A 17,388-nucleotide genomic window follows, 5' to 3' on the forward strand; every position below is an offset into this window, starting at 1 on the left:
AACCCTCACCGGGAACAGGTCTGACTTACTACTGGCTATGCGGACCAAACTCACGCTCCTCTGGTAAAAGGACTGAATGGCCCTTAACAGAAAGCCACCCACCCCATACTCCTGGAGCGTCCCCCACAGGATGCCCCTGGGGACACGGCCATAAGCCTTCTCCAAATCCACAAAGCACATGTGGATTGGTTGGGCAAACTCCCATGCCCCCTCCATCACCCTTGCAAGGGTATAGAGCTGGTCCACAGTTCCACGGCCAGGAGGAAAACCACATTGCTCCTCCTCTATCTGAGATTCAACTATCGATCGGACACTCCTCTCCAGTACCTTGGAGTAGACCTTTCCAGGGAGGCTGAGGAGTGTGATCCGCCTATAGTTGGAACACACCCTCAGGTCACCCTTCTTAAAGATGAGAACCACCACCCCGGTCTGCCACTCCACAGGAACTGCCCCCGATGACCACGCAATGTTGCAGAGATGTGTCAACCACGACAGCCCTACCACATCCATAGCCTTGAGATACCCAGGACGAATCTCATCCGCCCCCGGGGCTCTGCCGCTGTGTAGTTGTTTGATTACCTCAGCAACTTCTGCTCCCCAGAGATTGGACAGTCCATCCCCAGGTCTCCCGGCTCTGGTTCCTCCTCGGAATGCGCATTGGTGGGATTGAGGAGCTCCTCAAAGTATTCCTTCCACCGTCCGACTATAGCCCCAGTTGACGTCAGCTGCTCCCCATTCCCACTCTAAACAGTGTGAGCGAGTTGCTGCCTCCCTCTCCTGAGGTGCCGGACAGTTTGCCAGAACCTCTTTGGAGCCGATCGATGGTCTTTCTCCACGGCCTCACCAAACTCCTCCCACGCCCGAGATTTTGCCTCGGCAACTGCCACTGCTGCACCCCGCTTGGCTATCCGGTACCTGTCTGCTGCCTCCGGAGACCCACAGACCAGCCACGCCCTGTAGGCCTCCTTCTTCAGCCTGACGGCTCCCCGAACCTCTGGTGTCCACCAGCGGGTACGGGGGTTGCCACCACGACTGGCACCGGCCACCTTGCGACCACAGCTAGCAACAGCCGCCTCAACAATTGCGGAACAAGGCCCACTCGGAGTCGATGTCCCCCACTGCTCTCGGGATGTAGTCAAAGCTCTGCCGGAGGTGGGAGTTGAAGACCGTTTTGACAGGTTCTTCTGCCAAGCGTTCCCAGCAGACCCTCACTATGCGTTTGGGTCTGCCAGGTCTACGCAGCATGTTCCCCTGCCATCTGATCCAACTCACCACCAGGTGGTGATCAGTTGACAGCTCCGCTCCTCTCTTCACTCGGGTGTCCAAAACATACGGCCGCAGGTCAGATGATACGACTACAAAGTCTATCATCGACCTGTGACCTAGGCTGCCCTGGTACCAAGTGTACCGATGGGCATCCTTATGTTCGAACATGGTGTTCGTTATGGCCAAACTGCGGCTTGCACAGAAGTCCAATAACAAAACCACTCGAGTTCAGATCAGGCGGGCCGTTCCTCCCAATCACACCCCTCCAGGTCAAGCTGTCATTGCCCACGTGAGCATTGAAGTCCCCCAGCAGGACAATGGAGTCCCCTGATGGAGCACTATCTAGCACTCGTCCCAGGGACTCCAAAAAGGGTGGGTACTCTGAACTGATATTTGGCCCATAAGCACAAACAACAGTCAGGACCCATTCCCCGACCCGAAGGCGCAAGGAAGCTACCCTCTCGTCCCCCGGGGTAAACCCCAACACACAGGCAGAGTCTTGGGGCTAACAAAAAGCCAACCCCAGCCCTCCGCCTCTCACCCGGAGCAACTCCAGCAAAGGAGAGTGTCCACCCCCTCTCAAGGACTTGGGTTCCAGAGCCAACGCTATGTGTCAAGGTGAGTCCGACTACATCTAGCCGGTACCGCTCAACCTCTGCCACAAGCTCCTGCTCCTTCCCCGCCAGCGAGGTGACGTTCCATGTCCCAATAACCTGTTTCCTTGTCAGGGGATCAGACCGCCAAGGCTCCCGCCTCGGTCTGCCACCCGATCCACACTGCACTGGACCCTTCATGTTCCTCCTGCGGGTGGTGGGTCCACAGTTGGATGAGCCCATGTATCCGGTTCGGGCTGTGCCCGGCCGGGCCCCATGGGCGAAAGCCCGGCCACCAGGTGCTCGCTCACGGGCCCCAACCCGAGGCCTGGCTCCAGGGTGGGACCCCGGTAACCCTCCGGGCCGGGTACTCCGACTCTTCGATTTTACATCCATGAAAGATCCTCTGAACCGTTTTTTGTCTCACCCTTCACCTAAGACCATGTGAATATGTGGTTGAATAGCTGTCATTAGCAGGAGTTTTTGCCTGTAGACTGCTCACTTTGGTTGGTCCAGAAGGACAGAGGGTTAGTTTTCTTATCTGGGTGGAATTTTCCTGATGAGTTTGTGTTAGAATTTTTTAATACACTTATAGTATAATATATGAATAACATGAATCAAAACCTTCTTAATTAATGACTGTGTATTTCCTGGATTTTGTCATTTTGAGCTCCTAAATGGGCCTTATTGTGAGACCTTTCAGGACCAACTTTGGTCTTACAGATCCAAACTGTAATTTCTGATCATGCTAGTCTGGCGTTGTCCAACCCTGGTCATTTAGACCATTAAGGGCCTCTATCCAGCATGTTTTGGTTGTTTCTCTGCTCCCAGCATACCTGATTTTAATCAGAAAGTGATTAGCAGAATTCTTGACAAACTGCTGAACAGGTGAATCTCCTGTTTTGGAGCAGGGAAAAAACTAAAACATGCTGGATAAAGACCCTTAAGGACCAGTAATGCCACAGAAACATGCTGGATAGGAGACCAGTAACAGCGCCGTGCTAGTCCGTAAGTTTAGATCAGGTATAAGTTTGAATTGGATACAGTTAAATGCCGGCAAATCAGTTCAATGACCCAACAAGGATACATGGACGAGCTTTTTTTTGTGCAAGTTGAACTGGACTCGGGATTAATCTCTGACCTTTTTATCTTCAGACACTCGGATCAAAATAGAAGAACAGCTGTGTTTATGTTGCCTGTTGGCATGCATTTATGCTCCTTATGTAGAGTTACACCATAATAAGGAATAAACTCATCCGTCCCATTCAACACTTGTTCTTTAGCATCACTGTCATTAAAATTCAAAAGCAAGTGTCCATCTGATTGGCTGATTGTAGTATAACCATGCAAATTGTAAATGCCCACCATTTATTACCTATTAAATGACCCTTTACAAGGTTTTATTGCTCTGATGTTGCGGTGATTGTAATTTTATTTTGCTATATCCACAGCCCTATGTCTAAATGAACAATTATTCTGAAGGTCACATTATAATTTGGTTCCCTTTTCCTCTCCTTTCACCTGAGATAAATGTGGGTGTGATTGAGCTCCGAGACTGTTATTGTAATCTCCTCCACCGTCCACTTGAGCTGGTAATCCTCTCCACCATCCGCTGTTGTTAGGAACCAATCATTAGTGAGATTGGCTGGTTAACAGGAGCATCTAGCACTACTTGGTGCCCCTTTTTCCTCTAACTAGCTACGTCTCAGACAAGAGTACGTTTTGCAGATATCAAAGCGGTGCTGCGCCGTCAGTGTCATGCAAAGTTCTCAAGCGTGAAATTGAGGCAGAAAGCATGGGAGATAGGTGAAAAGACAGACGGGTACATTTAAAGGGAGGGATTGAAGAGGGAAAAGAGAAGTGGAATAAGGGAAGGCTTTATTTCCTGTCCTCCGTGAATAGGCAGCATATTTCTCTGGAACATTCCTCTAATCTAGCCTAGCCTGTCACCAAGACTCACGCTGCCACACTTCTCATCTCCACGTTTCCTCCTACTGCACTCTCTGTCTCGTCTGTGTGGCACATCAACGTCTCCTTGATTTATGTTGGTACTTTCTGTTTGCTCCTGTTTATGTTCAGCCATTTCGACCAAACTTTGTGAGGCGTCAGCTCTAAACAAAGCAGCTGCTTCAGACTAGATGTGATTAGAGATGGATTTAAGTATAAATACTGATAATATCTAGGAGTCCTCTTGGTGTTAATATCGTATTAATACCAAGGAGATTGGATCAAACCAAGCTTTAATTGTGTCTGTGGGGAAGTTTAATCGTAGCAGCACGTTGCTGTTTGCGCAACATAAAAGTTCCACGCTTACAAAATTAAATCCAGTCGTAGGTCCGCTGCATGATGAATTCATTAACTGTGGCGGAAAGTGTTTGTGGAAGCTGTGCTATAATTAAATGTTCCTTTACTGTAAAATTGACTCAACAAGTACACATTTTCAGCTGTACTTACTTGCTGCAACTTAATCACCCTAAAACAACCTCTACAGCGATCCGTGTGTTTGAAAACACCAAACCAGCATACGGCCTTCTCCCCTTGTTTGTTTCGGGATTTTTATATCCAAATAAAAATTGGTTGGCCTTCATGGAACCATCTGGCCAGTGGTTATTTGGATCTTTCTTTTTCTTTAACTTGAACAATGGATTTTCCTTTGCCTGTCATCTTTAAACCAGCCCAGTAGCCTGGTGGTTGAGTGTCCGCCTGGGACTGGGAGATTGGGGTTCGAGTCCTGGGAGGGTCATACCAAATACTTCTACAGGAGCCCCCCCCCCCAAAAGGTGTTCATTCATTCATTCTAGAGACCACAGCAGACTGATTGATTGAAAGAAAAACAAATGAATGAGACCTGTAAGCACACCTCCACAGGTCGTTATAGCACTCCACAAAAGGTAAACGTAAAGAAACTGATTGGTTAAGAACCTGCATGAACTTGCTGACAATAATACGGTTTTATTACGGGATTTCACGCTTTTACCTCAACCAGAGCTCTGTTGTAAATTCTTGTTGCCAGAGGGGAAAACTGTGAGATTTACCTTCCATTTGAGTTGGGAAACTATGGTTTTTAATCAGGAAAAAGAAACCGGTCCCTGCATGTTAGCATAGAACAGGCGAGCGGCGCTAATGAGATATAATAAGGAACATTTTGTTTACCTTGTTGTTTTGGTGAAACAAAACACATCAATATCCACTCATTTATGATGATACAAATAAAAATACACATTTTTGTATTTTTACGTGAAATATGAAAGAAGTGTTGAAAATGTCTTCACCAGATATGAACACATGAATAGTCCACAGATCCCCGCCCACACACACCTGTGTTTTCTCCCCCCAAAATGATTATTTGGTTCAAGTCAAATCATTTCAATCCAAAACATGACTCCTTACAGGTGTGAGTGACTGATAAACCATGTTTTAATGTTTTTCTCTGATTATAATTGGTCACGCTGAGTGTTTTATGCAGGCTGAACATGAAAATAGTCTCCTACACCCATCTCCTGCAGTAGCTTCTGCTAGCAAACAGACGGTGAAACTCTAGGATTTGAAAATCCTGACAGATCCATGTCACCCTGTCACTTAAAATTCATGGGCTCACACATCTTGGCTCACGACGAGGAAGACTGTTGTTTTAATGTTTGGGGATCAGCAGCAGAAGCTAACATTAGCATTAGCAACTTCACCACACAGCAGAAGGTCCTCCAGGCTTGTGTTGTTTGTAGAGATAAAACATCTGTGTTGCAAGTCAGTGGGAGAGTCGCATTATTGTTATCGAATCTGAGGCGAGATGTCTGAATATCAACAAATAAGACTCCAACAGGTCTGAAGCTCAGCTGTGATGTGGGCAACCTTTAGGTCTGGGAAACGGTGCGCTGGAATATTGTGTCCCCACCGAGAACGACTTACCGCGCATTCATTTCTCCTAAAGACCACCGCATTGACGAAGCAAGTCAACCACCCCTTTAAGGATGTCTCAGGTTGGTTGAAGCTTTGGGGAAACTTGTGCTGAAACATCAGCTCTTAAATGAACTTCAGGCTTTCAAGCATGTGTGTGTGTGTGTGTGTGTGTGTGTGTGTGTGTGTGTGTGTGTGTGCGTGTGTGCGTGCGTGTGTGTGTGGAACGGGAATCAGTGAGGTTTTCCGTGAGTTCGGCTTGTAGAAGATGTAGTTGAGCTGTTAAAGGATCCTCGTCTCATTTTATTCTTCACTGATCAGTTTATCTGACCCCGTCTTTCCCTCCCCCCTTCCCTTTCTCTCTTATCCTCACATCTTCATTTGGAAGTCGAAGACTTGTCTTGTTTTTCAAACCACTTCTCACCTTACACACACACACACACACACACACACACACACACACACCCTACTCCTTCATGCATCTCTGGAGGTTTACTGACCTGTGTTAAAATGTGATCTATATTTTCCCTACACGTATTAATTCTATATTTTAGGGGTGCTGGTGTGTCGCCGCCCCTGCTGCAGGTGGCTGCGGATAACGTTAACATAACTACATTTGCATTGTGTTCTTTTTTAGCAAGAACTTTTTTCCAAAGTGTCTTTCAAGTGAAGAAGAGCATTCACCCTTCGGTTCAGCGATACTCTGGCCATGCATCAAGCGATGAATCTGTTTAAATGACAGTACAGGCGGAGCCGGTTTAGAGGTGGTGAGGGGAGTTGAATCCTGCTGCTTTTCACTTGACATGTACAATCTCAATGCATTTAGAGTTTTAGAATCGGCTTTATAAACTGTTTATAACTGGTTTTTAAAAATAAAGAAGGAAGGAGCTGTAATATGTGCCTTCTGTCCTGTTTGTTAAAGAGAAAATGGGAAATAAACAGTCGGGGACCAATTTTCCATCTTGTTAGAAACAGATGTGATGTTTCACAGTTGGAAAAGGAACCGAAGGCAGGCGTAAATCAGGATTCATCACGAGACGGAGACGGGCAGTGAATGAAACATGAAGAGAGAACGCTGTCTTTGGGTTTCTGTTACCAGTTCCAACCAGTATGCATCAGTTAACGAGTAAACCATGACCCGCCGGGGTAAAATAACACCGCGAGCTGCAGATTTGTGTGTATTCTGTCAGCAGCATGAGGACAGAACAAAGCAGAGTCCTAAATATGTACTTGTGTGTGTGTGTGTGTGTGTGTGTGTGTGTGTGTGTGTGTGTGTGTGTGTGTGTGTGTGTGTGTGTGTGTGTGTGTGTGTGTGTGTGTGTAAGAGCTTTAACCACACCACTCTGAAATATTCCTTGCCTAATCCACATGCTGTTCCTTATTAGCTCACAGACGCCAAGATTACTCACACAAGCGCACAGCTGATTGCTGCTTCTGGAGCTGGACTGATAAACTTTTTTCATGCACACGCCAGCCTCTATCTGTGCTCCAGCTGCTGTTTTCTGTGGGCTAAAGCGTGCAAGTGTACATATCACGCTGCACACAGACTGCAGTTGCATGTCAGGAAGAGAATAAGACGGCAACGAAAGGGGGAGGGTGGAATGTGTGTGTGCATATGCAATGTCAGAGGTGTCGCCTCCTCTTTTAGCAGCTTTTCAGTAGATGCACACAAGCGTGCAGCTGCACAGTTATGACAAGCAGTTACTGTACACACAACAAGCTAACTAACATTTACTATACACGCTGCAAAAAGTACGCTGCACGCTTCTGCAGAACAGGACAGGCAGGAGCAGGTGGGCGGGCGTTTGACTCTGCACACTTCCTCTCCCCTTTCACTGTTTCCAGCCAGCCAATCAGAACCTTCACCAGCTGATTCCCCCGTTTGCTCTAGCCAATCACATAGCAACGTCCAACCCCCCTCTCCCTTTCTTTCCTCTGTATGCCTTCACTGCTGAGTGAGCAAAGCATGCCCCGCTCTATCAGCTGAGAGGAAAGCAACAGCAAGAAAACACAGTAAGAGAGGCAGTGTGGCAAAGTGAAGTGTTGGGAGAAAGGGACACGCTGAGGGAGAATGAAGGAGGAGAGGTGTTATGGCAGCACATGGAGGGGCTTTTGTGTTCCTGATACTTTGGAAGAGCCCAGGAGAGAGGAGGATGGGGGGGTGGCTTAGAGCAGAAAAGTAGAAGGAGGGCACAGGCGAGAGAAATGGGGGCTGGGAGTCCACGATGGGTTTTTGATTTGTTCATGTGTGTGAATGAGGGTGGAGTGAGGTAGACAGGAAGAAAACAGAGAGAGAGAGAGAGAGAGAGAACAAACTTTGCAGGCTGCTGGACATCCTGACATAACAAGGGACAGACAAGCAGAGCAACTTGACTTGTTTTTGTCCTTTTGTACTTCCACCACAACCTGTTCAGGGTGAAGGAAGCAGCCAGAGAGAGAGAGGTTAGCCTGACCCAGAGGAGGACACGAGTGTCATCTACCCAGGCAACGACACCGAGGAAGGAAGGAGAGACACAGTAAGATCAGCCTCATCTTTCTGACTGGGTGAGTGTCACAACTTCTCCTTCTTGAGTCAAGTGTTGTAGCGTCGCTCCTGTTGGTTGCTGCCGTATTCTCAGCTGGGCTCAGATGACTCAACATCTCCTAAAATGGCCACATGAAAGGCAGACAGACAGGGAGGAAGGGCAGGACAGAAAAGGAGCCTGAGTCAAACTGTATTTTCAGCAGAGACGTCCCTAGCCAGCTGGGTTAAAACTGTCATGACTCCACTACTGAAGTGTTTGCTTTAAAGGCGTACTCCTCTCTTGTCACTTCCTGTCACACACCGGTGTTTAACGCTCCACAAAGTCGCTGTTCTCCCACCCACCTTTTGTAGAGAGGTACTGTAATCTAACGATCAACAGCTGATTCCTGGCTGAGGCAGCCAGAGACGGTTTGTGTCTGAGAATGAACGCGTCTGTGTTGTTTATCAGCGTCCAGGCACAGGCCAGGCCTGGGAGCAGTCGAGGCGGGGTGCTGCACAAACGTCATGAGACAATCTGAGCGGCCGCTAACTTCATGCTGATGCTATCATGCCTCTGTTATGGGCTGCATGTGAAGGGTGCGTTCGTATACACAAGCAGGGCAGAGTGCAAATGAGCTGCCTGAGATGAGACTTCAACAAAGCTTCAGTCAGCGTGACAGCCGAGGTCGCAGACTAAAAATACATCGTTTTGGAAACAAGACAGGGTGAAAACTTCACCCTGTCAAACTCCCTTTTCCTTTTTCAAGAGGCTAAATTGGTACGGTTAAATCAAGCTGCCGTCCAACTCCTGAAACAAGTTTTTGGCTTAAACTTTTTATTTTCTTGCAAACACAGCAGCTGTGTTCCTGCCAGAGGAGGAGCAAATAACACGAATTCTCCTGCTGAGAGACGATAAGTGGTGGTGTCCGAGCACCAGGGTCTGTGCACACATGCATGCTGCATTTCTGTGTTGTGATTAATATACACAAAGGTCAAAGGTCAGGCTAGTTTTTTTTAAGGTTAGGCGCAAAGTTTGAAGCTCTGCCATCTTCAAAGGGTTTAGTGAGCTGGCTAGGCCCAGTAGATCAGGATAAGTGTGTTTACAAAGTTTACAGGGAGCACACACACACACACACACACACACACACCATAATTGTCCATCAAATACTTGTTGGGAATCTTTGTCTCTCTTGATTAGATCAGGCTGATTCACTCCGATTCGTTCCTTCTCACGCATCACCGTCTCCAACACATTTTCCTCATGATGATGAAATGTAACACCTCCAGGCCTCCTGATGTGCTCAGTCATCTGACCCAGGACAGCTGACCTTTGACCTTATGACCACAGTTTCCTTCAACCTTAGTGGACAATGGATCTTGTGTGCAGCCTTCGTCTACGTTTGACCTTTTATTGCTCCTGGTTGGATCTTTAATGTGATTTTTCACAGAAAACTGGGAACGATTGTTGTTTTAGTCCAGATCTCACCGGCTATTTATTATTGTTTTGTTTAGGGGCTGGCCTATTTACCGCCCCGCAAAATGTCGACCTCCACTGGTTTCAGCACCAGCTTCCACCACGCAAGTCAGTGTTAACTTAAATCACTTAGAGCCTTTTAATTATCAATACAATTCAATTCAAGTTTATTTATAAAGCGCCAAATCACGACAAGAGTCGTCTCACGGCGCTTCACAGAGTAAACACTTCAATAGAGGTCAGCTCATTCAGCCAATCAGTAAAAAGTTTCCTATATAAGGAACCCAGCAGGTTGCGTCGAGTCACTGACTCGTGTCAGAGTCTTCACAGCAATCCTCATGGGATCCATGTGTTTCTTTTCTTTACGTATAAATGAAATCATTAATGTTTGTAACCGCTTTGATGAACCATTAGTTTCCATCCGAGCAGAGCTGATGGTTGAAAGGATCTGGTTTAACTTGTAGACTGTTGACTGGCTGGTGTCTGAACACTTTAGCTTTGGGTTGGCCATGACACTTTAGTGTGTGTGTGTGTGTGGGGGGGGGGGGGGGTCCTCTTCTTGCTTTTATCTATTTATATCCTTTCCAAGGTCATTAACCAGGCTGAATCATCCATCTTCTCTTTCATCCCACCGTTTTGTAGTTTAGCAACTTTTTGGAATTAAAAACAAAATTTGCGTTATTTTTTAAATTACATTAAAATTTTACAAGGTGCTTTTGATTAATGTTGGTTTTGGTGTAACTTTGTAATATTTGGCTTTTATTGATAAAGTGCAGCCAAACCTGTTATCTGACTCTGCTGCATGTTTTCTCTTTAAAAGTGTAAAATCTAGACGGGAACGTCTACGTTGTGCTCCTTTAAAGGCGCGCGCGGTTTCATCTGTGTTTGCACCCGAATAAAATGTCGACTTTAGTGACTTCTTGTGGAGTTTCTATGCTTTTCGTTTGAGTTTCTGTGAGGACGTTTCGTCATCGGATGAAGATTGGGTTCAAAGAAGAGAACTGATCAGAGATCAGTTTCGTAGCCGTGACCCGCGTTGTCGCTACAACAAGCCTGTTGTGTCATCTGAAAATGGCAGGTTTCTTAATCATTAATGGGTCCGGCTGTGTGAAAGTCTGTAGAAACGTCCTTTTATCCATTGAACGAGCTGACGGCAGCTGAGTCTGTAGATTAGCAAGAAAATGGGACCACGCCTACAAAACACGTCATTCCCAGAGACGCTACACCAGGGGTGTCAAACTCATTTCAGCTCAGGGGCCACATTGAGGGAAATCTAGTCCCAAGTGGGCCGGACCGGTAAATTAAAAAAATACTTCAGATTGTTTTCTTTGTTTTAATACAATCAATATAAAACAAGGCTGGAGCCTGAGGACAGTGTAGTACAAGTACAACACCTGAAGTGTACTTGAAAATAAAAAAATAATAAAAAAAATCAACAAATAAAAACATTCCTTAGTGATTCAGAGCTTACAGATCACATGGTAAGATCAGTTTCATGCAGCACTTAAAGTATATTTGACTCATTTTACTTAACATCTTTTAGCTTTCACCAGCACATCAACATCAGAAGTCACATCCTGAGTGGCGGCCAACTTCAGGATGGGATTCAAGTTCTTGTGTGAGCCTTGAGCGCAGCTTTCTTTTATTTATACTCATTACAGAGAAAACTTGCTCACAAAGATATGTTTATTTTAACTCTACATTGTAAAGTATGAAAATAAAGTTTACACAACCATCTCGCGGGCCAGATTTAACCCGCTTGCGGGCCGGATCCGGCCCGCGGGCCGCATGTTTGACACCCCTGCGCTACATTATCTACGAACACACACATGCTGTTCTAATCATTTTAGTCTATGTTTATTCAAGTGAGAGGGATTGTTTTGTTATTTTTTCTGTATCACAATTTCTACAAGTGCGATGCAGATGATCTTGTACGAGTAGATTAGAGGTAATGATGTATTCTGGCCCCATTACAATGTTCAGCAATGCTGTAATGAATTTCCTGAGTTCCTGAGTCTGAATCACTGCACACACCCTGAACCCTCAAGCATGCCTCGGGGTGAAGCCAGAGTGTTGCCTCTCCGCTGCTGGCTGCTGGGTTGAGACGGGGAAGGACTGACGGTCTGTGCCAGCTGTCTGCTCCTCGCTGCCTGTTCAAACCAAGGTCAGAAATCAGGTGGAACCTCGAACTTAACCTTTGGGTGCTCATAGGCACACAGGCAGAGACTATAAATACCCCTCACTGGTGGAAACAACACATGTCTCGGTGATTTATCTATTATGAATGAATATCCTGGATTTGAGAACATTTTTTATGCAACCTTAAAGATTCTGTCTTTACTCCTCTTCTGCACGTTTGCCTCGTTCCACTTGGACAACACAGACGAGTGATTTGCCAGATGTGGTTAAATACAGCAGTGGCTGTTCCTATAGGGTGCCGACAGTTTGAAAAGCTGCATCAGAAGTGATGCAGAGAATGACTTGATATGGTCTAAAGAAAACGTGTGCTCCACAGCTCGATTTGTTGTGTTTTTGTGCATAATCTGTCTAACTTGAGGCTTCCTGAAAGTAAAATGTGAATGCAAAGAGGCCATATGCTCGGTGATGAATTACAGTTGACTAAGATTTCACCCCTGACTGTTCTTTGTGCAGCGAGGAACAAACGGTGTTCCCTCAGGTCAGTGGCTGCATAAACAGCCTGCAGGTTGAACGTGTATTTATTTTGTGTCATGTCCTTTCTGAACTTCAGTTTTCTCCTTGAATGTGAAGATGCAGATTTTCGTGACTCACAGAAAGACGTGAAACACAAATGTCATCTAAACACAATTTGCCAGCCAAGTCATCGAAATACCAGCTCCAGCTGATTATATCGGAACAGAAACGCTTCTAGATGAAGATGTCTTGTTACGCAGATTTTCCCGTAAATGCTGGGATCGTGCTCACATTTAATGATTGTGCCACTTCCTCAGCATCGTCCGTATGTTCGAGATGGTTTAATGCATCAACACGTTGTTTCTGTGATGCTTTAAAAGTCAGAGAACGGGGGATGTGATTAGCTTAGGTATTAAATATCTGAATGGGAACCAACTCGGAGCCAGCAGGGTGTTCGTCGCATTAGCTGCCTTCTAATTTCCACCGAGAGGAAAATATTTAAACACTTTAATTAAAACGAATCAGTAGCTTATTTTTAACGAACCACGTCAATATTTGTGTTTTTGTCTCTCTGTCTCAAAAGAAAATCAGCCATTTAGTGTGTATAATATTTATTTATTTAGTTATTTATTTATTTTCTTTTGAAACTTCTTCACACACACACACCCCCACCACCGTGGACCCTCTTGAACTCTCTGAAGCTGTGCTTCTCTTTCTCCCTCTTTGTGGCCAAGTACAAAGGAGTCGTTATCCTTGGGCTGCTGGTTGCCATGGGGACAGCTCATTGCAACCCCTCCCAGCACCCAGCATTCCCAAATCCAGGTCCAAGTAGGTTGGGAAACGGCTTACGTCTTTTGGTCCGACGCCATACGGTGCCAAGTTGGCTTCCCAAGTGGTTCCCTCGTGTGTGATGATCAAGTCGTTGGGGTTTGGGTCGGTGAATGCATGAGGCGGTTCTCGCTGGGTCTCGTCCCGGTTTGGTCTGATGTCTTTGTCTCTTCATCAAACAGAAGGACATAAATGGACACGTTTCTGTCCCTTTTTTTATTATTATTTTTTTTCAAATTTCTGAACAGTTTCCACATGAATGCAGACCATTTACTTTGATATGCTGTTGATTTAGATTCTTCCTGCTTCTTTAGGGAGGAATGACCCAGTCATGATGTCACAGCCGTGCCCCGCCTCATACCCAGGTGACCAAGGAGGGAGTACCTGGCTGTCAGCCAATCTGAGAGGGAGCTGCAACAGAATTGGTAGTAACCTGGACTCAGAGACATTTTGTCTTAAGAGCCTCCTGCGCTGTTGACGCTCCTCCCCTGCTGGTAAGATTCAACCATCAGCACCTTAGAGGTTTTATCACTTCAAACTTTGAAGATATGATCTATAGCATAAGCTAAGTTTTTGTGATGAAGAAAAATGCAAAATTATCAAAAATTGGGCTAATGACACCACGTCAAATTCAGTGCGCTAGCTAGCACATGTCCTAATTGATTATATCTTCACCATTTTTCAAGATAAAACAATGAGACTCTAGACCCTTACAAAGTATGAACAGTAAGCTTTATCTACTAAATTTTGTTTGGATTCACCAATAGGGGGCGCTAAAGAGTCAAAAAGTTTGTTTGAGCGAAACGGCTGGATGGATTTTCACAGAACTTGGCAGATATGTTAATCATCGGACCCTTAAGCTATATTTTGAAAATGATTAAAAAGTGGGCGTGGCTTATAGGCTTTAAAAAATTTCACCCTTTAACTCATGAAAAATCTATATTTTGTACAGAAAGTTGCAAATCATTTCAGTCATAGTGACATCTACAATCACAGAAATAAATTTGAATTTTGTGCTTTAACTCTTTTGTCCTTTAAGGTCAGCTAACTTCATGGAAGAGGACAAATTCAATCAGTGAATCATTTTTGACGCAACTTTCAGATGTTGTGCCGGAGTCAGGTTGTCCACGCAGGAGGAATAATGCAAGGAACGGGTGGCACAAAGGTGAGAGGCCGATCGCATCCTTCCTAAAGGCCAAGTTCACTGAGAAACCACTTTTTTTACTTGTTATTATTTAAACGAGGCATGATTTGGCGCTATATAAATAAACTTGAATTGAATTGAATTGAATTAAATATGATCTGTCACTCTGAGCCTCACATGCAGGCTAAACATGAAAATAGTCTTCTACCCGCACTGCTGATAGAAAACAGGTGGGGAAATGCACCGAACAGAGAAGTAGTGGGTCCGTGAGTCGTGGAGGATGGCTGCTTATACTGAACCAGGATCCTCTGGAGGTTTCTTCCTGTTAAAAGGGAGTTTTCCTCTCCACTGTCGCTGCATGCTTGCTTAGTATGAGGATTGCTGTATTGCTTGATGCAATTTGCTGGGTTCCTTATATAGGAAACATTATTTCTGATTGGCTTAATGAACTGTGAATTGGAATGTTTACTGTGTGAAGTGCCTTGAGACGACTCTTGTCGTGATTTGGCGCTATGTAAATACAATTGAATTGAATTGAATTGAAAAGCCTGTGATGCACGTCAAATAGAAAATGAGCATTCATGGCATCTTCCATCTTGGATCACGGCAGGGAAGGCTGTTGTTCATTTAGAGTCCAGGAGAGAGCAGAGCACGTCTCAGCTGGCAGCAAGCTAACCGTTAGCATTAGCAACTCCGACTTGTGTTGATTGTGGTGATAAAACATCAACGTTTTGGAGCAAACCGAGTCAGTGGTAGAGTCGTGTTGCTGTTGGCCAATCAGAGGCGAGATGTCAAAATATAAAGGAAATAAGACTCCAACAGCTGTCGTCTGCTGCGCACCTCGGCTCTGGCTCACTTCTACTTCCTGAAACAGGCGCGCCAGAGCTTTGTTCCCACAGAGGTAGACTCAAAAGGGATTCCTTTATAATGGAGACCACTGCAAAAATGAATTTGGTCTTTAAAACATCCAGTTTATGTTGCTGAATTTTTGACAAACAGCAAAGAAAACATAGCTTGACCGATAAAAAATAAGAAGGTGGTTGCCAAAAAGCCATCAAATGGAAACTCGTCCTACAGTAGATGATCAGCTGAAGCACGATGCACTGGCCAGGCTGAATTATTCCCTGTCTGAGTTTGTAAAACAGCTTCAGATTTAACCCTTTAGAGCCCAACCCCTTTTGAATTAGAAGACAGATTGGAATAAATACATCAAAAAGTAAAAAAAATGTTAAATAAAGTAAAGAAGTAGAATAATTTTCAATGTGTGTATGGAGAGGATGTCACTCTGGGGTTTCAAACTTGAATAATTGATTCAAGAAGCAATTTAGCAGATGTTTGAAATCCGTCGCGACAGTTAAGGGTTAAGCTGTTTCCGTTGTGTCTTCTCTGCTGTGCATAAACACAAATGACACATTTCTGGTTTTAAGAGGATCCAGTTTTATATTTCTGCTCTTCTGCTGCATGCCAGAGTGCTTTTTTATTTCTAACTAGAGTGTTTTGTTCCTTTCAGATGTTGTGTGGCTCAGATTCTTGATTCACGCACTTTGATGATATCACAGTGGAAACCGTAGGAGGGAAATCTAGATCTACCTTCTGGTATTTGTGAACACCTTCTTGACTGCGTTGCAACAAAAGTAATTTGAGACGCTCTTCTGGCAGCAGTGACATCATGCGGCACATTCACGTGGAATTAGCCCATAAAAAGGCTTCAGTAGAGCTTCCGGCACAGGAAGGGGACCTGCCTCCGTCTGCATCCCCATCAGATGGACTAGATCCTGGAGTCAGAGCAGGAGCACCTAGGCGCTTGGACCAGGAGGAGTTAAGGCTTCAAAAGGTCTATCAGCTCTCCATTTTCTCACAGATGGGGGGATTTTCTACCTCCACGGGATCCCTCACTGAAGGCCAACCAAGACCAGGCCGGTTGGGTGTGAAAAGGGGGTTAGAAGAGCCCCAGTTGACTCATAAGCGTTCCCACCTGGATGACAAATCAGACAGCGACGTGTTGGAGGGAGGGGTGCTGTGTGGGTCGGCCCCAGCTCAAGGTGTCGGGGTTGGGTCCGTGACTGGGCCCGTGTGGTCTGGTTCTCCATACCCTTACACTCCGGTGGAGCACAGAGACTCTGATGGCGGTCTGTCACCCAGGTCTCCACCTCTGTCCCCAAATCACAACCCCTCCCGTCGCCCAGCTCAGCACAATCATGACAGGCCCATCCCTGATGCGTTTGCTCCTCTCTCACCTAAATCACCCCCCATCTGTGACCTGGGCTACTCCAACGGAGGCTCGGCAAGGACAGATACAGCTAACGGGGTTCGCAATCCTACCCACTCACTGGGAAGCCCTGGACATGACAGCTGTAGTAATGGCTCCTCTGGAGGACAGCTCAGTCCCCACTTATATGAAATGTCCTCATATGAAACTCCAAATCCAGCCAGCCCCACCAGTCCCCCCGGACCCTTCTCTCCTCCACATCACACAGAAATGCAGGAGCCTGGGGAAGCAACCGAATGGGACATTGGACTCGAATCCTCTCCACCTGAGCGAAGTGCTACCCAAGCTGCCTCCTCTTCTGGCGGTCTGGCTTCCTGGGAGAAAACCCCCAGTAGTAATGGCCATCGTCTGCACTCTGGAGGTCACTGGCCGGCCAAAAAGAGGTTGTTGTCGCCGAGCGATGCATCGGAGTCATGCTCAGAAGACGAGGGTCCCTCCACGTCCAAAAGAAGCAGGTTGTCTTTGCTAACTTCAGGGTTAGGCCCAGCTTCATGTCGAAGCACTGATGCTAAAGCCGCACCATACTGGACCCACCTGCTGCCCACAGCACGGGACGGGCCTAAGGTTAGCACGCGCACGTGCACAACCACACACACACACACACACACACACACACACACACACACACACACACACACAGCTGGCACATTTACATTTTTAATGTAATGTATTAAAGCTGTGGTTCATAGAATGAGGTCATCAGGGAGAGATGGAGATTAAGACATCTGAATGGCTGTAGCTCCTGCCCCTGCTCCACCTTCTGGA

At 46.0% G+C, this 17,388-nt stretch overlaps 1 protein-coding gene across 3 annotated transcripts in view; it reads left to right on the plus strand.

Annotated features, from left to right (window-relative positions):
• Positions 1 to 17,388, plus strand: part of atosb (atos homolog b) — a 29,077-nt gene that overhangs the window by 6,179 nt on the left and 5,510 nt on the right. Inside the window, exons 1-5 of one of the 3 annotated variants that reach the window (XM_015973218.3) lie at positions 7,676 to 7,766; positions 8,168 to 8,297; positions 13,525 to 13,704; positions 14,250 to 14,375; positions 15,865 to 17,187. In XM_015973218.3, coding sequence (XP_015828704.3) covers positions 16,024 to 17,187 — 1,164 coding nt within the window. In that variant the 5' untranslated portion in view covers positions 7,676 to 7,766; positions 8,168 to 8,297; positions 13,525 to 13,704; positions 14,250 to 14,375; positions 15,865 to 16,023. Of the gene's footprint in view, positions 1 to 7,675; positions 7,767 to 8,167; positions 8,298 to 13,524; positions 13,705 to 14,249; positions 14,376 to 15,864; positions 17,188 to 17,388 lie in introns of those variants that run through there. The other 2 variants (XM_015973217.3, XM_015973219.3) reach the window with 2 other exon arrangements.

Source organism: Nothobranchius furzeri, chromosome 17 (assembly GCF_043380555.1).
Source record: "Nothobranchius furzeri strain GRZ-AD chromosome 17, NfurGRZ-RIMD1, whole genome shotgun sequence".
Lineage (NCBI taxonomy): Eukaryota > Metazoa > Chordata > Actinopteri > Cyprinodontiformes > Nothobranchiidae > Nothobranchius > Nothobranchius furzeri.